This window comes from Trachypithecus francoisi, unplaced genomic scaffold, assembly GCF_009764315.1.
Source record: "Trachypithecus francoisi isolate TF-2019V2 unplaced genomic scaffold, Tfra_2.0 Lachesis_group20, whole genome shotgun sequence".
NCBI classification, from domain to species: Eukaryota; Metazoa; Chordata; class Mammalia; order Primates; family Cercopithecidae; genus Trachypithecus; species Trachypithecus francoisi.
Window position 1 is genome coordinate 7,246,436 of NW_022681466.1, and position 19,416 is coordinate 7,265,851.

General features: G+C 57.2%; 2 protein-coding genes and 1 long non-coding RNA gene across 4 annotated transcripts; 1 reads left to right on the plus strand and 2 right to left on the minus strand.

Moving 5' to 3' along the window:
* Window positions 1-1,295: 1,295 nt before the first annotated feature.
* On the minus strand, window positions 1,296-9,179 carry TRIM65 (tripartite motif containing 65). Of its 2 annotated transcripts, XM_033182230.1 has the most exons (6): window positions 7,848-9,179; window positions 4,120-4,215; window positions 3,632-3,865; window positions 3,376-3,550; window positions 3,181-3,246; window positions 1,297-2,717 (listed from the first exon to the last, which is right to left on the minus strand). In XM_033182230.1, the coding sequence occupies exons 1-6, from the start codon at window positions 8,259-8,261 to the stop codon at window positions 2,149-2,151; spliced, it is 1,554 nt and encodes a 517-aa protein (XP_033038121.1). In that variant the 5' UTR covers window positions 8,262-9,179; the 3' UTR covers window positions 1,297-2,148. The 2 variants fall into 2 exon arrangements, with proteins under 2 accessions (XP_033038122.1, XP_033038121.1); XM_033182231.1 differs by lacking the exon at window positions 3,181-3,246 and having other exon boundaries at window positions 1,296-2,717.
* Window positions 9,180-9,223: 44 nt separating this feature from the next.
* LOC117066701 lies at window positions 9,224-12,097 on the plus strand. The gene is made up of 2 exons (XR_004430453.1): window positions 9,224-9,356; window positions 10,445-12,097. It is a non-coding gene; the product is annotated as an uncharacterized LOC117066701 (long non-coding RNA).
* MRPL38 (mitochondrial ribosomal protein L38) lies at window positions 9,986-17,046 on the minus strand. The gene is made up of 9 exons (XM_033182233.1): window positions 16,494-17,046; window positions 16,220-16,399; window positions 13,398-13,532; window positions 13,097-13,305; window positions 12,583-12,655; window positions 12,361-12,406; window positions 10,853-11,011; window positions 10,502-10,638; window positions 9,986-10,326 (listed from the first exon to the last, which is right to left on the minus strand). Exons 1-9 carry the CDS (start codon window positions 16,579-16,581, stop codon window positions 10,190-10,192), a joined length of 1,164 nt encoding a protein of 387 aa, XP_033038124.1. The 5' UTR covers window positions 16,582-17,046; the 3' UTR covers window positions 9,986-10,189.
* Window positions 17,047-19,416: the final 2,370 nt, after the last annotated feature.

The following is a 19,416-nucleotide window of genomic DNA, read 5'->3' on the forward strand; positions in this document are numbered from 1 at the left end:
TAGAAACATTATATATACTGGGGTATGTATATTACATGTATTATCCTTTAAAAATTTTTTATTGTGAAATATTTATCCATGAGTACATATAACACAGATGTCCAGTTTTTAAAGTTACAAAAGCAGACACCCCTCCCTTTTTTTTTTTTTTCAGATGGAGTCTTGCTCTGTCACCCAGGCTGGAGTGCAGTGGTGCAATCTCGGCTCACTGCAACCTCACCTCCTGGGTTCAAGCGATTCTCCTGCCTCAGCCTCCCCAGGAGGGATTGCAGGCGCACGCCACCACGCCTGGCTAATTTTTGTTATTTTTAATAGAGATGGGGTTTTGCCATGTTGGCCAGGCTGAACTCGAACTCCTGACCTTGTGATCCGCCCGCCTCGGCCTCCCAAAGTGCTGGGATTTACAAGCGTGAGCCACCGCGCCTGGCCAAAAGCAGACACCCTTGGAACCACCTCCCAAAACAAGAAGTGGAACATTTCAAGTAAAACAAATGACATCTACCCTATGACCCAGCAACCCCATTTCCGGAAGTACAAGCAAAGTCATGCCCAGGGTTCTTCATGGCAGCATGTTCTGCAATGGCAAACAGCACACTAAACCAGGAGCTAGCCTGTGCCGGCGCCTGCACACATGGCTGCCCCAAAGTCCCACACCCAGGGGTGGGATGCTGGAGACGGAGGTCCTGCCGGTGTCACGCGCTGCTTGGTGACAGGGTTGAGGGGCCTTAGTCGGCCGGACTCAAGGTGGCCTCACTGTGGCCTTTTGTATAAAAAAATCTCCAAGTGCTCATTGTTCCCTGAGTGACTCACTTGAGGTAACAGCCGACATACATGACCATAAATGCGGCCAAGCATCCTGCTCAGAAATATTCATCATAAGCCAGGCGTGGTGGTGCACACCTGTAATCCCAGCTACTCAGGAGGCTGAGGTAGGAGAATCCTATGAGCCCATGATGGCACCCCCGCACACCAGCCTGGGTGACAGAGGGAGACCCTGTCTCAAAAAAAAAACACATCGATGTTTGTATAGCTAAAAAGAAAGCAAATTAAATGTCCAATAATAGATAAACTTGATAGCTATTAGAATGACTACAGCAATCAGTGAAAATGTTCTTTTTTTTTTTTTTTGAGATGGAGTCTCGCTCTGTCGCCCAGGCTGGAGTGCATGGCCGGATCTTAGCTCACTGCAAGCTCCGCCTCCTGGGTTTACGCCATTCTCCTGCCTCAGGCTCCCAAGTAGCTGGGACTACAGGCGCCTGCCACCTCGCCCGGCTAGTTTTTTGTATTTTTTTAGTAGAGACGGGTTTCACCGTGTTAGCCAGGATGGTCTCAATCTTCTGACCTCGTGATCCGCCCGTCTCGGCCTCCCAAAGTGCTGGGATTACAGGCTTGAGCCACCGCGCCCGGCCGAAAATTCTCAATCATGTGAAAAATGCTTACGTTAAGTCAAAAAACTTCAGAAAACACTGTAATCTCAGCTACTTTGGAGGCTAAGGTGGGAGGATCCTTTGAGCTCAGAAGCTCGAGGCTGCAGTGAGCCACAATTGTGTCACTGTACCCCAGTCTGAGTGACAGAGCAAGACCATCTCCTAAAAAAAAAATGTTTAAATGCAGAAAACAAAATTGTTTATAGAATACAATTATAAAGATGCACAAAATAAAAAGACTACAAGACAAGACGGATGTCTATCCAAATGTTACAAAAAATTAAAGAGAGCTGCAGGCGGGACGGAGGGAGGAATGTCTGCCCCGGGACTACTCTGGCTCACAGCCCCTCACTAACTGCTCCTTTGGCCCTTATCATCTCCGGAGGCAAGTTCAGGTGGATCCAAATTTTGTCACACACGCTGTCCTGTAAGCCCACACATTCCCTGAGCACTGCTCTAGCCTCCCAGGCCCAGGCAGTACCTAGAACTGGGTTCTGTTTGGGGCAAGGGCATCCCATTTATCCCCCTCCTAGACCATGTCCCCTTCAAAGAGGCTGGAACAGTGAACTTGGGTTTATGCTCACCTCCCCCCACCTCCAATCTCTTTCTGAGTTAACAGAGAGGCCAACTGCTGGTCCTCCAATCTCCGAGCTGGAGCTGGGCAGCTCTTGGGCACGCAGGCATGGTGGCAGCTATGCCAGGGCTCCATCCCATGCCTTCTTCAGCTGAGCACCCCTTCCTGGGGCCCCGGAGGGAACACAGCCCCTGGCTGATGGCACAGAGTCAGGGTCCTACCCTCAAGGAGCCAGAAGACGGGGGTGAGGGGCTGGTTGAAGAGGGCATGGAAGGTGTACAGGGGCTGGGTCTGGGGCTCCAGGCTGTAGAAGGTGAGGCAGCCTGAGGCCAGGTCCAAATCCATGCCCAGGAGCCGCCCTGACACCCCTGGGAGGCGCTGGGCCTGCCCGTTGTGCCAGGCCTGGAGGCTGTCCCCCTGGATGCAGAGCCCCCAGGAGCAGGGTCCCCGGCCAATGTTGTCTGTGTGGGGCCCCACCCTGCACCGTGACAGTTGTGGGTAGGAGACGCCCAGTGTCACTGAGTGGTCTGATGCACGCACCTCCCAGTAGTGGTGCCCGGCCTGGAAACTCTGGGTACACTGCACCTGCCAGAGCTCGAATCTGCCGGGCCTGCCTGGGCCCTGGGATTGACGGCAGTGCTTCACCTGCTGGTCCTGGTGCGACAGATAGAAGTGACGGTTGGCACTGATTGGATCAAAGGTCAGATTGCGATAATCTGTTGGGGAAAGGAGGACAGAAGTGGGCTAGGGGAAGACAGCACAACTGGATCTCCATTTATCCGCTGCTAAACCTCCGCCAGGCATGCTGAGCACCAGCAGCCACCACAACACTTAATCCTCGCCACGACCTCGCAGGCGGAATCCTCTATCAGCCCCGTTCACAGCTGAGAAAACTGGGGCTCTGAGATCCATTAACTCAGTATTAAGCGGAAGAATCGTGGGTCTGTGCCCCAGACTCTGTCCTTCAATGAACACTGGCCGCCTCTGCTTCAGGGTAGATGTGCACGAGGTGTGCAGGGGGTAGGGCCAGGCTCAGATGTCCCGGCAGGACAGTCACAACACATGCCCCCCTCACTCACATGTGCATACAAACGTGTGCACACACTTGTTCACAGCACACACAGGGACCTCCTTGCACATGCACACACAGTTGTACACATACACGAATGGCCTCCTTACTCTGCCAGAGTTTCCTCCTCAGTGGACAAACTGTGCTTGGGACCGGTGCCAGGGGACCTGGGGCCTCTAGGGGGCAAAGCAGCGTTAGCAGAATGGTTGGAGAGGTCATGATGTGTGGGCCCTGACCCCCCCTACCCCCCAGCGGGAGCGGCAGCTGGGCCCAGGGCCGTGGTAGGGGCCTGGGGTCAGTCTTACCCATGGGGCCTAAGTCCACAGGCTTGGCTGGTGCCCCGGGGTGGACCCCCTCTTCCAAGAGGAGGCCACACAGCCGGCTTAGCAACTGCTTCAGGTCGCCCAGCTGTTGGTCTTCATCCCACTGCAGAGGGGTCAGTGGCCCAAGAGGCCCTGGGGGCTGGAGGAGCTGTGATTCCTGAGCCCCAGGGAGAACAAGTAAGCCGGGGCCTGAGGGGCAGGGAAGCAAGTCCCCCACCTGTGCCCTGAGCCCTCGCACCTGCAGGAAGGTCTGCTCATCCACCTGCTCCAGGAGCTCCTGGATCCTGCAGCCATGGTAAGCCACAGCCTCCAAGTGGCCCCGCAGCCGCTGCTCCTCATCTTGAGCCTGTGCCAGCACCCGCGTCTTGGCCACCTCGATGCTCCTCAGTGCTGCCGTGTGCTGCATTTCCAGGGCCTGTAGCAGGCTGCTGAACTTGCCGGAGACCCAGGAGGCCAAGACGCAGGCCGAGTTCTGGGTGGGAACAGGAGGGGCTTCAGGGTGGCCAGGGCCCTGTGCCATACCAAGGCAGGCTAGGGCCAGGGCTGCCCACTGGGCTGAGGGTCAGGGATGTTGGGAGGCAGGGTCCTGGGAACCTCCCCAGAACCCCTGTGCCCAGCTCCCTGCTCAGCCACACTCCCTGCTGCCCAGTGTTCCAGGAACCAGCTGGTGACCGCCCCCAGGATGCAGTGTGAGGCCATGGTGGGCGGGCAGGCACAGCCTCATACCTGGATCTGGCTTCTTTGCTTCTGCAGCTCTAGTAGCTGGCCTTCGGCCTGGGTGGCCTGCTGCTGGGTAACCTCCAGGCTGGCTCTCAGCTGGGCCTGTGGTGGCCGCCCATGGGACAAGCAACAAGAGAAGGCCAGGATTGGCTGTGACATCCTTTCTCAACCAACCATGCCTGCAGACAGCAGGCAACCCCTCCCCACGCCACCCCAGGCCAGCCTCCAGAGCACAGGCCTCACTCTAACCCAGGGAGAGTTGGGGCCGTGCCCCGCGGGGTCCGGACAAAGTCCTTCTTAACCTGTAGTAGGGTGGTACCTGAGCAGAGCAGAAGCCTTGGGCTCAGGACCCAACTTCCATTCCCATTTCTACCTCTTGCATGCTGAGCAAGTTGAGGCAAAGCACCTGCCCTCTCTGGGCCTAACTCCACACACATCAATACATGAAAGCGATAATACTGGCTCAGGAGGCCTTGCAGGGATAACCCCAAATACTAAAGCTGTTGGTCCCTCTCTCATTGCAGAGGGTTCAGTGGTCCAGGAGGCCCTGGGCCTTGAGAAGCTGACTGCAGGGACCACCCAAAGCACCAAAGCTGTCTGAGAAGTGGGCAGTTATTTGCATGGATAAACTAGATATTCCAGGGATCCGGCCAGTCCCTGGCCCTAGCTTTGAGCCTGAGGAGGGAGGAAGGGACCCTTATTCGGTTACACTCCCTGAGTCCCTTGGGAATCAAAACACCATGCTCTCATGAGAGCGAGACGAACCATGCAGGTCCCGGGGGCCCCATTCCCAGCACCTGGTCAAAAGCTTCACCCTCTTGTTTCCGCTTTTCCCACAATGCACTGAGATGGGGACTGTTACTATCCCCACATCACAGAGGAGGAAACGGGCTCAGAGAGGTTGATAATTTGGTCAACGTCCTCAGATCTTCCTAAGTCCAGAGCTCCGCCAGGCCCCCGGCTCCAGCATTTAACACAGGAACACAGGAGGCAGGAGGGTGGGCTCTCCCAGGGTACCTGACCCTCCCCCAGGGACAGGTACCCCCGTGTCCCTTTCCCTCTGTCTTGCAAAATTCTGGCTCCCCTGGTGCTACTGGCTGCCCCTGTTGCTCCCTTCCTCCATATGGCCCTCTACTGGCCTCCAACTCAAACTTCCATGCCTGGCTCCGTCTTCTGTACCCGCCGCTGAGCAGTACGTCTCCTCTCATCCTACTCGGCGGCTTTAGCAGCCACAAGGAATGTCCCGCAACACTCTGGAGCCCTTTTCCTTCACCTCATCTCAGCGCTCCCGTGAACTCACCCTGGCCCTGTCACCAGCTCTAAAATCTCCATTCTAGGCACCCATTCTTCCTTCTCTGACCACCACCTTCGTGCCCTCTCCTGTTCCAGCCATCTCTGTCCCAGTCCTCCCACCTCGCTGACCCCCAGCCGTGCACCCTCCCATCCCTCCCTGCCCATTAGGCCTCCTGGCCACCCCTTCCCTTCTTGTCCCATCCAGTGTCCCTGCGCCATCCTCCACCCATGCCTTAGCCCCAGCCCTCCTCGGTCCCCAAATGATCCCACGTCTTATCTTCACTGCTGAAATGGGTTTTGTCAAGGGCCGTGCTGAAGGTCATTTCTGTCCTCGTACTGAGCCTCCGATCGGCATGGGCACCCTGCCCGTTCTCTTCCTGGCACCCGTCTCCAGGTGCCACACAGGGCTGCCACTCCCCCAACCTTCCCCATCTTCCTGAGAGCTCCAGCTTGGAACCCTCTCTCCCTCCCAGCACTAACGACTCCCAGCACTAATGACTCCCAGCTCTCCGCTCCCGAGCCTTGGAGCTCACTGCAAGCTCCACCTCCCGGTTCACACCATTCTCCTGCCTCAGCCACCCCAGTAGCTGGGACTACAGGCGGCTGCCACCAGGCTCAGCTAATTTTTTGTATTTTTAGTAGAGACGGGGTTTCACTGTGTTAGCCAGGATGGTCTCAATCTCCTGACCTCGTGATCCGCCCGCCTTGGCTCCCAAAGTGCTGGGATCACAGGTGTGAGCCACTGCACCCAGTGGTGGCCAGGCTGCGGTGGGTCTGGCCCCCTCCCACTCCCGGCGGCAGCGCCTGCTCCTGGAGGCGACACTCGCGCATGGTGCACACGCTGCACACGCAGTGGCTCTCGGTCTGGCAGAAGAGCTCCAGTGGCTGCCCATGGCAGGGGCAGCGCACGGCAGGGCCGGGGTCCCAGGTCCCACAGACCGGTCCCCTGGTTTGTCCCACTGGCGACTGTGACCTCTATACGTCCAAGGCCAAACTCTGCCCTCCACCTACGCCTCTCAGCACACCTGCACCCCAGCCACCTGCATGCTCAAGACAGAAACCCAGGTGTCTCCCTTGCTGCCCTCTCTGCTGTGCCCCATGTCCCCTCTGGCCTGCTTTCGCCTCCACAAGGTACCGCTCCCCCTCAGCATTTCTCATCTCCTCCTCCATCCTGGTCTCCTTTCCCTGCCCCCCAACTGGTTCCTTGCCTCCCTGCACTCCTGCCCTGGGCTCCTACCCTATTCAGGTCTTGCGTCCTGCCCCCTTCAGCCCCCCCAGCCAGGTGATTAGTCTCCATGAAGCCCAAATCTGATCATGTGCCACCCTGCTTCCAAGCCTACAATGGCTCCTATGACCCTACAGTAAGAGACAGGCTCCCCCAGGACCCTGCCCGATCTGGCCCCCTCTGACCCCCGGGCCTGGCCCACAGATCTCAGTGGCACAAATCTGCCACTGGCCAGCCTGCGTGCCCAGTTCTTTCCCATCCCAGAGAGGGAAGCAGGCTGATTCCTCTGCCTAAAATGCTCTTCCCCAGCTCTTTCTCCTCCTGGCTGGTGCTTCCTCAGCCCTCACATGCCAGCCTGAAGGCGGCCTCCCCTTCCTCCTCCTGGCCTGTTTAGCAGGATCACCACGACACCTCTATGACATGCTATGTGCTTTCCTCACTGCATTTTGTAAGAATACATTCACGCCTTACTGGAACACTGACTTCTTAAGTGGATTCTAAGTCTCTTAACGGCAGGGAGCTCGTCTATCCATTTACCAACAGCCCCCATACCACCCTCACCCCTCCACCCCCACCCTGTACAGCGAATTAAAGCACACTACTGTTCTCTAGCGCCTGGGCACGGAGCAGGGAGCTGCTGCCTCATGCCCGGGCTTTTTTTCATCCGGAAGGCATCCAGCAGCTCCTGAGACCCACCCTGCGGCACTGGCCGGGCTGCACATCCCAGTCCGATGCACAGATCCGAGATTTTTTTTTTTTTATTTTGAGACGGAGTCTCGCTCTGTCGCCCAGACTGGAGTGTAGTGGCTCGATCTCGGCTCACTGCAAGCTCCGCCTCCCGGGTTTACGCCATTCTCCTGCCTCAGCCTCCCGAGTAGCTGGGACTATAGGCGCCCGCCACCACGCCCGGCTAATTTTTTGTATTTTTAATAGAGACGGGGTTTCACCGTGTTAGCCAGGATGGTCTCGATCTCCTGACCTCGTGATCCGCCAGCCTTGGCCTCCCAAAGTGCAGGGATTACAGGCGTGAGCCACCGCGCCTGGCAGACCCGCGATTTTTATAATCAACTCCCAGGTTGGGCGAAGCCCCCTCCAGTTGAGGCTCCCCTCCCCCGCCGGGTGCCCGGAGAGAGCAGGGCGCGGCCCGCAGGAGTCACCCTGCGGTAGCCAGGCCGCGGAGGGTCCAGCCCCCTCCTGCTCCCGGCGGACGCGTCACCTCGCGCTTGAGGCGCTCGGCGTCCAGCAGCGCCCGCTCGTGGAGGCGACATTCGCGCACGGTGCACACGCTGCACACGCAGCGGCCCTCGGTCCGGCAGAAGAGCTCCATTGGCCGCCCATGGCGGGGGCAGCGCGCGGCGGGGCCGGGGCCGGGGCCGGGGCCGGGGCCGGGGTCCCGAGCGGGCCCGGCGTGCACCACCTCCAGCACGCCGCTGAGGGCCACATTGCGGCGCAGCTCGGCGCCGTCGGGGAAGGGCTCCCGGCACTCGGGGCAAGCCTTCCCGCAGCGGTCCCACCAGTCCCGGATGCAGGCTCCGCAGAAGTTGTGGCCGCAGGGCAGCGTCACTGGGTCCCGGTAGAGTCCCAGGCAGATGGCGCAGGTCAGCTTCTCCTCCAGTAGCTGCGCGGCCATGGCCCGGCGGCGGTGGGAGCCAGGCGGGCCCCGGAATTCTTAAAGAGACAGCTGGCCTCGCGTACTGAGGGCGCCCGGGCGCGGCTAACGCGGGGCGGGGCGAGGCTAGGTCCCCGCCCCGGAAGGCGGAGGGGTTCGGCGGGCCCTTCTCCGACACTTTCGACCAGCGACGTCCGCAGGGGCCTAGGCCACCTCTGCACGCCTCGGCCTGGGCCGCTCGAAGGCTCCGCGTTCCGGCCTTGCGCCCCTCCCTCTCTCTAGGCACCGCGCCACCCCGGCTGAGAGCTGGGTTCCGCTCTCTCGGGTCCCAGCCTGGCGGGTCCATCCCACCCCTTTGGGCCTTCAGCCCAGGTCCTGGAGAGCAGAGACTCGAAAATCCCGCCCCGCCTCCGGGCTTCTGACCACGGGTCGCGCGGAACCTCTTCTGGACTCATCTGTCAGTGGCCTAACTGCATAGACCACCCGCGCAATCCCCCGGGGCTCGGCGATGAAACGAAAGTCAGTGCACGTGGGCGGGCGGGCTCCCTGCAGACCGGAGCACTGCTGCACTTTTTCCTGGAGCTGGGTTTCGGGCACTTGCCAGACTGGGGTGTCTTCTTTCTCTGGGCTACACGTAATTTTGGTTATTTTAAAGTAAACAGCGAGATGGAAATGTCTGGTCACCAACAGACAGGGACCAGTTAACTGGTATTTTTCAAATGGCCCTTGAATGAGTGAGTACACAAACCAGCTTTCAGCTGCAATCAGCATCCCTTCTCCCTGCTGCCCTCTGCTGGGGAGAATTTCTTGCCTGGGGTCCGAGCTGATCTGCAGCCTCAGTATTTAGAGGCACTCCAGCGTTTCCCCTGCGGCTGAGCAGGCAAGGCGGGTCTGGGGCCTAGCGCCCACCTCCCCGGCAGTGTGTATCAGGCCAGGGGGAACCCCAGGAGAGTAAGGCCTTTCTGTCTAACCAAGCTGGGCTGATGCTGAGGCGGCACGAGCTCTCACTGCTGCAGCAAGCACTGCGTCCTGTGTGCGGCCACAGGCGAAGTTTCTTTCTGGAAAAAGTGCACGGATCTACCCTCCACCTACTAGTTAGCCAGACTTCTGCTTTTGGTAAGAGAGAAACAAAACACCTAACCGTCCAGCCGCAGGCTCCATGGGCTTTCTGACCCTGAGCAGGTCTCTTGAGTCCCGCTGTTACCTAATGCGGCTTCTCCCCCCAAGCATGGGGTGGGGGCAGGAGTCTGTGCAGAGGGTCAGTGCTGGGGCAGGCACTCTCTCTCCCGGGGCCGGTGGGACCCCCTGGGGCACACAGCCAGTGCTCAATAAATGCTCCCTCCTGAGCCCAGCTGCTCTGCTCCACTTTTTCGGGGAGCTGGGTTTCAGGCACCTGCTGGATTGGGATGTCCCTCTCCCTTCCCGGGGCCACACCTGTTTTTGGCCCACTGCCTGCTTTTGCTTTGGATCCCAGGGCCACCGACACCCTAAGAAGATGGAGGTCAGGGTGCACCTGGTGGGGTGGGAGGCAGCCCCTTTCCCACCCAGGAGTACAGCTCCATCGGGGTCTTCTGGCCCTGGAACACCGAACCAGGCCAGCTATGGCAGAAATCATCATTTTTTTTTTTTTTTTTTAATACAGGCAGTGTCTCATTATGTTGCCCAGGCTGGTCTTGAACTCTTGGGCTCAAGCGATCCTGTCTCCTCAGCCTCCCAGTGTTGGGATTACAGGCGTGAGACACCAAGCCTGGCAAGAAATCATCTTTATTCCCATTCCCCACCCCACCACCTGAGAGTCCCTTTCACTCCAAGCCCTGGGCCTGATGGGAGGGGGCCACAGAGGGCTGCCTAAGGCAGGGCCCAGACCCCACAGCGTGGGCCTCTGGAGCTGTGTCTTTACTCCTGCTGCCGATCAATCCCATGCTCTGAAGTGGGCACACTCTGGCTCCTTAGTAGATACCATAGGTGGGCTCATGACTGTCCCTGTACCGGTCCAGGTAGCGCAGGGGCTGCCGGTGGGGGAACCGCTTCTGTTTGGGGTGGTAAGGGGGCGGCCGCACGAACTCAAACACCGGCTCCCGCATGTCTGCAAGAAGAGCGAGGGGCACAGGGGTGGTCTCCTGCTGGCCCGCGCCCCCTCAGGCTGAGGCCTGCCCACCAGGAGTCTGCCGCAGTCTTCCCCTGACAAAGCTTCTCCCTGGCAGGGCAGGCGAGGCCTGGGAGCTCAGGCCCACCCAGTGCCCCAGCCCCATGGCCCTTACCCAGAAGCTGGTGGAAGATGTGGGTGACGGAGTCATCCCAGCGGCACTGGAAGAAGGACAAGCCGGCTGGAGTCATGGCTTCTTGGTGTTTCTTGTAGAAATCAAAAGTGCGGAAGGTCCGCTGGGCCAGCTGATAGCTGTAAGATGGAGAGCATGTGAGAGCGGGGAGTGGGTACCAGAGCCCTCACCCCTCCACCCCACAGGCAACCCTGAGAGGCCCCTGGGATGCTGCTAGCACCCTATCCTGCTCTTCTGCCAGCCTCAAGGCTGAGGTCGGAGAGAACTGAGCACGAGTGACCATTCCAGGGGAGCTGGCCTGAGGCCGGGTTATGTGTTGGGGGTGTAGATTACCAGGGTGAGGGGCGTGCATCCTCGGAGAAGTCAATCGGCTGGTCCTGCTTGAAGAGCAGGAAGGCAAGACGGTGGATGCCGGAGCCTCGGGCAGGGAAGGGGGGGAGGTAGGGACACGTCACCTGTCCTTCAGCCACCCGGTTACCCGGGATGTTGGTTCTGGGAGGAGGAAAGTCTCCATTAATAACCACTCCAGGGAGGCAGCAGGAGTGTCCACCCAGCTCCACACACACCGTAGAGGCTGACACGACTCCCTGAGAGGACGACTCTAAGCACTCTCTTTCCTAGGACAGAGGAGGCAGCCAAGCTCTGTGAATGCCTGGACATACTGCAAATATGGGAAGCGTGCTGGAGGAACTCCGAGTCGGGGACAGGGCTCCAGAGAGCGTCACCTTGACAACAAGGCCATGCAGCCTGCTTCCGGGCCCCGGGAGCCAGGGGGTCAGCCACAGTCACTGAGGCTAAAAAGCCATGCCACTTCTGGCTGCTTTTCCCTCTGCGTCCCGTAGTCTCTGGGACCTCGTCGGGGGTTGTGTCCCCAGCTTGGCACAGGGACGGCCAGTGCCTCAGGCACAACTCCCCAGAGGGTACTGCTGCACACAGGTTGGTAACTGCAGTTGAATAAAAATGACAGAAACCAGCCTCCCAGTCACTGTCCCCAATTAACCAGAAGGCTCAAACTTGGGGTCACTGGCCTGACCTCTGCCCCCTGGCCTGGTGTTCAGAGCCAAAGGCTACCGAGACAATAGAAGGCAGCCTCGTCTGGGCCCAGGGAAGGAGTGCCCAGTGGTTCAAGGAGCACTTGGGAGATGCCACAGCTGCCAGGCCTCTCCTGCTCCTTCTCTCATGTGACCATCACAGTCCACATGAGTGGACTGTGTCACTCACTCAGGCTGAGTAAGGCACATGGTGCCATTATCCCAGTTTTACAGGTGAAGAAATGAGTTTAGAGAGACGAAGGGGCCAGGCATGGTGGCTCATGCTTGTAATCCTAGCACTTTGGGAGGCAGAGGTGGGCAGATCGCTTGAGCTCAGAAGACCAGCCTGGGCAACATGGTGAAACCCTGTCTGTTTAAAAAAAACAAAAATTAGCTGGATGTAGTGGCTTGCACATGTAGTCCCAGCTACTCAGGAGACTGAGGTGGGAGGAGCACCTGAGTCCAGGAGTTAGAGGCTGCAATTAGCCATGACTGCACCACTGTACTCCAGCCTGGGGGACAGAGTGAGACCCTGTCTCAAAAAAAATAAAAAATAAAAAATAAAAGATGAGGAGGCTTGTGGGAACCAACCGAGGCCTACTGCAAACTTTGTCTCCTGTAGCTGTCTTCAAGTAGACACGGGGATCCCAGGGCCCCTAACACCCTCAGGAGGTAGAGGCGGGGGTCACCTCCTGAGGCAGGAGGTGAATTCAAGTCCCATGGGTAGTCTATGAAACTCAGGAGCAGCTCAGTCCAGGCTCCCAGGTCCTCCTCCCGCCTGGGCAGCACCCCTCTACCCCTGGTACTCACAGCAGCCAGTGGAGATACTCAGCATCCGGCTCCAGCAGGTGCCCATCTGCACAAAAACACACCTGCTGATCACTGCCCTGCCGACCACGGCCCTGCTGCGCCCTCCCTTGTTAGGAGCCAGGGCTGGAGATCTCCACCTGGCCCCTCCCCCAGCTCCCCAGGGCCCTGGCTCATGGGAGGTGAGCGGGGCAGGGGGCCTGGACACCCATCCAAGACACCCACCCAAGCTAGTGAGTAGCAGCGTCCACAAGGAGCCCTCTTCGGCCTCATAAGTCACCTCTGGTGCTTGGGCAGCCTGGCAGGGAGAGAAGGAAGCTGTCAGCCCCACCAGGGACAGACCAGCTGTTGCAGGGAGCCTTGGAGAAAGGGATGCCCACTCTGACCCAAATGCCCTTGACAGCCCCTGGCACAGGCAGGCAAAGGGATGCATAGAGAAGGAGCCCTGCAGAATTGCCTGTCCAGGCAACAACCACAGAAAAGAACTGTGCCAAGGCCTGGGCAGGAGGGCACACCACAGACAGCAGGCCGGTCACAGGAATGTGCTAAGATGGAGCCTCTTTTCCCTTCAAAATGAAGGAAAAATGAAATTGTCATGGTGTTTGTCTTCCAGGAAATCAAAGAAACAGAGAACAACAAAATTCCAAAAAATTCCAAACCCAGGAGCGTCTGTGACACTGAGATGGGATGTGTCTGTGTTTGCACAGGGCAGGGAGGAGGGGCACAGGTGAGCAGTTACCTCAGTTGGAGTCACCTCATTGCCACAGTACACGGGTATCAGGTCGTCCTCACCCACAGCGTAGGCCACATGCAGGGGAACTCGGGGCACAAAGGTGGCACCATGGAACAGGTCTCGGTAGAGGCCGTAATATTCAGCCAGACGCTGCTTATGGTAGGGGCCACAGGTCCTCTCCCACTCGGCCCGCACGGCATCCAGTGGGACACTGGCTGGACAGGAATAAGGACAGTTGGGATACAGGGGAGCAGCGACACACCCTGTACCCCAACTCTGGGATGGCACCTCCCCTGAGAAGGCTCACCTGTGTGGAGGCGGGCAGCCCTCTCCTCTTCTACATTGGCCCGAAGCTTCCGGATGACCTGTTTCCGTTCCAGTAGCTGTTGGGTCCGGGAGACTTTGGGTGGAGGCAGCCCAATATCAATCTTCTCTTTGGGATCTGGAGAGGGAAGATGTGTTGGAAAAACAGGGTCATGTGTCACTGCAGCCTTAACCTCCCTGACTCAGTGTCCTGAGTAGCTGGGGCTACAAGTGTACACCTTCTTGTCTGGCTAATTTTTGCATTTTTTGTAGAGACAGGGTTTTGCCACATTGCCCAGGCTGGTCTGGAACTCCTGGGCCCAAGTGATCTGCCCGCCTCGGCCTCCCACAGTGTTGGGATTACAGGCGTGAGCCACTGTGCCTAGCCATGGTAGCTAATTTAAAAAACCTTTCTAAGAGATGGGATCTCATTATGTTGCTCAGACTGGTCTCAAACTCCTGGCCTCAAGTGATCCTCCTGCCTCAGCCTCTTGAGTAGCTGGGATTATAGGCACAAGCCACTGCACCCAGTGTGGGGGCAGGCACATCTTCTTGGTTAATTTGTCTGTCCCTACCTAGTTCTCTCATTCTGTGCTTCAAGCTCTGCTGCTCAAGCATTCCCTATGATTCACAGAATTAAAACATACTGTTCTACTGCCCAGACCTGAACAGGATGTAATTGGGAAGCAAATCAGATACAACTTGAGGTTGTTGTGTTTTTTTTTTTGAGACAGAATCTCGCTCTCTCACCCAGGCTGGAGTGCAGTGGCGCGATCTCGGCTCATTGCAACCTCTGCCTCCTGGGTTGAAGCAATTCTCCTGTCTCAGTCTCCTTAGTAGCTGGGATTACAGGCGCCTGCCACCATGCCTGGCTGATTTTTTTTTGTATTTTTAGTCGAGACAGGATTTCACCATGTTGGCCAGGCTGGAGGTTGTGTTTTTCTGATCCCCAAACCAGGTCACAGTTTTGTCTACATCATGGGAAACTGAAGCCAATGGTCCTTCCAATTATAGTTGAGATCACCTCCAAGCCTGTTCACAGGTGGCTACGAACACCCAGCTGTCCTGGCTAGAGTGAATGACTGATGCTAGAAGGACTTACAGAAGTGCTTCTCCGCCAGGCGTGGTGGCTCATGCCTATAATCCCAACACTTTGGGAGACTGAGGCAGGGGGATCACTTGAGGTCAGGAGTTTGAGACCAGCTTGGGCAACATGGTGAAACCCCATCTCTACTAAAAATACAAAAATTAGCTGGGTGTGGTGGCGCATGCCTGTAGTGTCAGCTACTTTGGAGGCTGAGGCAGGAAACTTTCTTGAACTCAGGAGGCAGAGGTTGCAGTGAGCCATCGCACCACTGCACTCCAGCCTGGGCAACAGAGCGAGCCTCCGCCTTAAAAAAAAAAAAAAAGAAAAGAAAACTAATAATAACGAAAACATACTGAGCCCACATCACAGACAGCATTAGGCAAAAATGCCAATGAATTGCATCTTTTAATCCTCATGGTAATTTTGTAGCAAAGACACATTTTATTTTACAGTTGAAATAAGCTCAGGGACATTGTCCCTGAGAGGCTGAGCTGGGATTTAAATCGGGTTATTTAGATTCCATGCTTGTGCCTTTAACCACCACAAAACTGCCTCTACAAACGCTAAAAACAACAACATATACTCCATAAATTGTAAGCTCCTTAAAGGTTGGAGTCTTTTTTTTGAGACGGCGTTTCGCCCTCGTTGCCCAGACTGGAGTGCAATGGCGCGATCTCGGCTCACCGCAACCTCCGCCTCCTGGGTTCAAGCGATTCCCCTGCCTCAGAGGCCTCCCGAGTAGCTGGGATTACAGGCATGCGCCACCACGCCGAGCTAATTTTGTATTTTTAGTAGCGACAGGGTTTCTCCATGTTGGTCAGGTTGGTCTCAAACTCCCGACCTCAAGTGATCCGCCCGCCTTGGCCTCCCAAAGTGGTGGGATTACAGGCGTGAGCCACCGCGACCGGCCAGGTTGGGTTCTTTTTTGAGTCACCCTGCCCAGGACTTTAATTTCATTCAGCAAAGTATTGCACATGTACATCCTTGCACTGTTCAGGTGCAAGGATCCAATGGAGGGCAAGACAAGCAGGATCCCTGTCAACAGCGCGCTCAGTCTGGGGACAGGCAGCGCACAGAGTCAGAATGCAGTGTGGCAGAGTACCTAGAGTATTTTAGGCGCACAGAACAACATCCCAAATATGGAAAGTAAGATGGTCAAGATTTTTTTTTTTTTTTTTTTTTTTTTTGAGACGGAGTCTCGCTCTGTCGCCCAGGCTGGAGTGCAGTGGCCGGATCTCAGCTCACTGCAAGCTCCGCCTCCGGGTTCACGCCATTCTCCTGCCTCAGCCTCCCGAGTAGCTGGGACTACAGGCGCCCGCCATCTCGCCCGGCTAATTTTTTGTATTTTTAGTAGAGACGGGGTTTCACCGTGTTAGCCAGATGGTCTCGATCTCCTGACCTCGTGATCCGCCCGTCTCGGCCTCCCAAAGTGCTGGGATTACAGGCTTGAGCCACCGCGCCCGGCCTTGATGGTCAAGATTTTAGGAGCAGATATTTTAGGAGCTGTAACTCTAATAGTAGGGGGAGCGAATTTTCCAAGAATGAGGCGCAGAAGGTGTGAACAATCCCGGCGTGATGAAGCTGCCGATAGAGCACACAGGACTGCAGACGGGCCCTCCCATCCTCGCCAGCATCCACAGGGGCGCTGACAAGGCTCGTCTAGCCCCGGGAAAAACGCCGGCGGGTCCCCTTGAGTTTCCCGGACGGTGGCTGCAGCCCCTGCTCCAGTTGCCCCGCACCTGTCTTCTCCCCGAAATGCTCCCAGTAGGTCCGCCACCAGTGCGGGGCCTGCGCCTCCTGCTCTGCCCGGCGCCGGTAGCGGTCGAAGCTCCGGTACTTCTCCAGCCGCTCCAGGTTGCTCACGTCGATGTCCTGGTTGGGCATTGGTCCCAGCGGGGGTGTCCGGCGGCCCAGGACGGCTGCGGGCAGAGAGAAGACGTAAGGCCGGCGCCCCAAAGCTCGCGCGACAGCCCGCCCCCACCCCACAGAGCTGCCCACCCCTACACCCCTCACCCGAGGTGCTGAAGGCCCGCCATCTCCGACACCCGCACAGCGCGGCTCGCCACCAGGGCGCCGCCATCTTCCCTCCGGCCTGCGTCATCGTGGCCGCCACTAGGACCCGGGCACAGGTGGCCAGCGCGGCGCCTGAGCGCAACGCAGCAGGCCGAGTCCAACCCCCACCCAGGCCCCGCTCTTAGGCCAGTCCCCGGGTCCTGCGCTGCGGACCCTGTCGCCTGTCCCGGAAGTGCCCGTTGGACGGCGGGGCGGAGCTAAGAGCAGCCAGGCTCTCGCCCACGGCGGGCCACCAGGGGGCGGCACAGACCGGGATCGGCCGGCGGGGCCCTCCCCAAGCCCCTGGACGCGGGGCACTGAGTTCCCCAGGGGCGCAGGCCTGGTTGGGAGAAGGGGTGCGAACTCCGATTCCGGACTCGGTCTGCTTGGGTTTAAAACCCAGATTGAGGGCTGGGCGCAGTGGTTCACGCCTGGAATCCCAGCACTTTGGGAGGCCGAGGCAGGTGGATCACGAGGTCAGGAAATCGAGACCATCCTGCTCAACAACGGTGAAAATCCGTCTCTACTAAAAATACAAAAATTAGCGGGGCGTGGCGGCCACCTGTAATCCCAGTTACTCAGGAGGCTGAGGGAGGAGACTCGCTTGAACCTGGGAGGAGGAGGCTGCAGTGAGTCGAGATCGCGCCACTGCACTCCAACATGGGCGACAAAAGTGAAACTCCATCTCAAAAATAATAATAATAATAATAATAAAAACCCAGGGCCGGGCGCAGTGGCTCAAGCCTGTAATCCCAGCGCTTTGGGTGGCCGAGACAGATCACGAGGTCAGGAGATCGAGACCATCCTGGGTAACATGGTGAAACCCCCGTCTCTACTAAAAATACAAAAAATTAGCCGGGCGAGGTGGCGGGCGCCTGTGGTCCCAGCTACTCGGGAGGCTGAGGCAGGAGAATGGCGTGAACCCGGGAGGCGGAGGTTGCAGTGAGCTGAGATCCGGCCATGGCACTCCAGCCTGGGCGACAGAGCAAGACTCCGTCTCAAAAAAAATAAAATAAAAACCCAGATTGTGGCCGGGCGCAGTGGTTCATACCTGTAATCCCAGCACTTTGGGAGGCCGAGGTGGGTGGATCACCTGAGGTCAGAAGTTTGAGACAAGCCCTACCAACGTGGCGAAACCCTAAAGATACAAAAATTTTTGTGTCTACTAATGATACACAAATTAGCCGGGCGTGGTGGCAGACACCTGTGATCCCAGCTACTCAGGAGGCTAAGGCACAAGAATTGCTTGAACCCGGGAGGCAGAAGCTGCAGTGAGACGAGATTGCGCCACCACCTCAGTGACAGAGACACCATCTCAAAACCCCCCCCGCCCCCAAAAAAAACCCAGATCGTGACCTTACTGTCTCCCTTGTGGTTTCCTCATTTGGGAAAAAGCAGGTAATACTAGTGCTTACCTGACAGTTGTCAGGATGAAAAGATTACCCTCTGGAAAGCACTTGCAGCGGTGTGTATTAATTAGCTCAACTATCTCCAACTCCCCATTATCCACACAAAGGCGGAAGTGACCTGGTTAAGATGCAGATGTGAATGTTTCTGGCAGGACTCAGGCTTGCTCTTGTGATCCAGTTCTACAAAGGCAAAACTTGGTAGCCTGGGGAATCTGGGACCCTTCTCTGCCCCAGCCCTGGCCCTCCTACCCTAAAAGGCAATCTTCCAGCGCACTTTGCTCCCCGAGGCCACGGGGCCTTTGTACAGGCTGTCTCTTCTGCCTCTCACCTCCTCACTTCCCCACCTTGGCCTGGCCACCACCCAGCCCCAGGAGAGGGGTCTCTCCAGGAAACCTGCTCTGACATCCCAGGCCAGGGCTGGCGGTGACCAGGCCAGTGGCTCTGGCACCAGCAGAAGCTTGGCCCTCACAATCAGTTTGAGATGGAATGAGAATGGAATGAGGGTCTCTCCATCCAGCAGGAAGTGGCCACGCCTTCCACTGGTTTTCATAAACAGCAGCCAAACAGCTAAACCTTTCACCATCATTTCTAATTCACCCTGCAGTATGCACCTGCTACATGCTAAATGTGGAGGGGAATGCATGGGGGCAGTCACACCCAGTCCTGCTTGTAAGGAGTTGCTTATTGTGAAATTCCATACTGCAGTTATGCAATACAGGAGCGTAACTGGATTGTGTGTGTTTACATCGTGGCTGTTTAACCTTGTCCTGTTTTTTTTTTTTGAGATGGAGTTTCTGTTGCCCAGGCTGGAGTGTATTGGCATGACCTTGGCTCACTGCATCCTCTGCCTCCCAGGTTCAAGTGATTCTCCTGCCTCAGCCTCCCAAGTAGCTGGGATTACAGGCATACACCACCATGCCTGGCTAATTTTTTGTATTTTTAGTAGAGACAGGGTTTCACCGTATTGGCCAGGCTGGTCTCCAACTACTGACCTCAGGTGACCCGCCTGCCTTGGCCTCCCAAAGTGCTGGGATTACAGGTGTGAGCCACTGCGCCCAGCCACCTTGTCCTTTTGTTTCTGAATCCTTTTCTTCAGCCTCTTAAACCCACCCGCCCTACCCCACGACCCTCCCAACCCTCTCCAGATGAAGAGGTACGGGGCCTCGGCCGTTGGCGTGAAAGCCGCTGGCCACCCAGGTGGCGATGCATTCCTCCATTCTTGTCCTCTTGCTGTCCCAGAACCCTTAGTCGTGCTTGCTTGGATATTAACGGTTTGAGAGAGGCTTCACATGGATTCCCACATGTACCAACTTGAAGCAAATAACGATGAATATCTTGAAACTAGAAACAGTGGCTCTACCATTTTAAAAAAATACACGGGGTCAATGTGTTGCCCATACAGGGCTCAAGCCAGCCTCCCACCTCGGCTCCCAATAGCAGCTACAGGTGTGTACCACTGTACCAGTACTTTTTTG

What these genes read in the sequence shown, in the direction of transcription:
- MRPL38 (XM_033182233.1), bottom strand. Translation starts at nt 16,581, where the DNA reads ATGACGCAGGCCGGAGGGAAGATGGCGGCGCCCTGGTGGCGAGCCGCG. An exon ending in GCGGGCCTTCAGCACCTCGG is followed by an intron (nt 16,400 to 16,493) that starts GTGAGGGGTGTA and finishes CTCTGCCCGCAG; the next exon opens with CCGTCCTGGGCCGCCGGACA. An exon ending in GCATTTCGGGGAGAAGACAG is followed by an intron (nt 13,533 to 16,219) that starts GTGCGGGGCAAC and finishes TTCCCTCTCCAG; the next exon opens with ATCCCAAAGAGAAGATTGAT.
- TRIM65 (XM_033182230.1), bottom strand. Translation starts at nt 8,261, where the DNA reads ATGGCCGCGCAGCTACTGGAGGAGAAGCTGACCTGCGCCATCTGCCTG. An exon ending in CCGAGCGCCTCAAGCGCGAG is followed by an intron (nt 4,216 to 7,847) that starts GTGACGCGTCCG and finishes CGGCCACCACAG; the next exon opens with GCCCAGCTGAGAGCCAGCCT. An exon ending in ATGAGCAGACCTTCCTGCAG is followed by an intron (nt 3,551 to 3,631) that starts GTGCGAGGGCTC and finishes CCTGGGGCTCAG; the next exon opens with GAATCACAGCTCCTCCAGCC.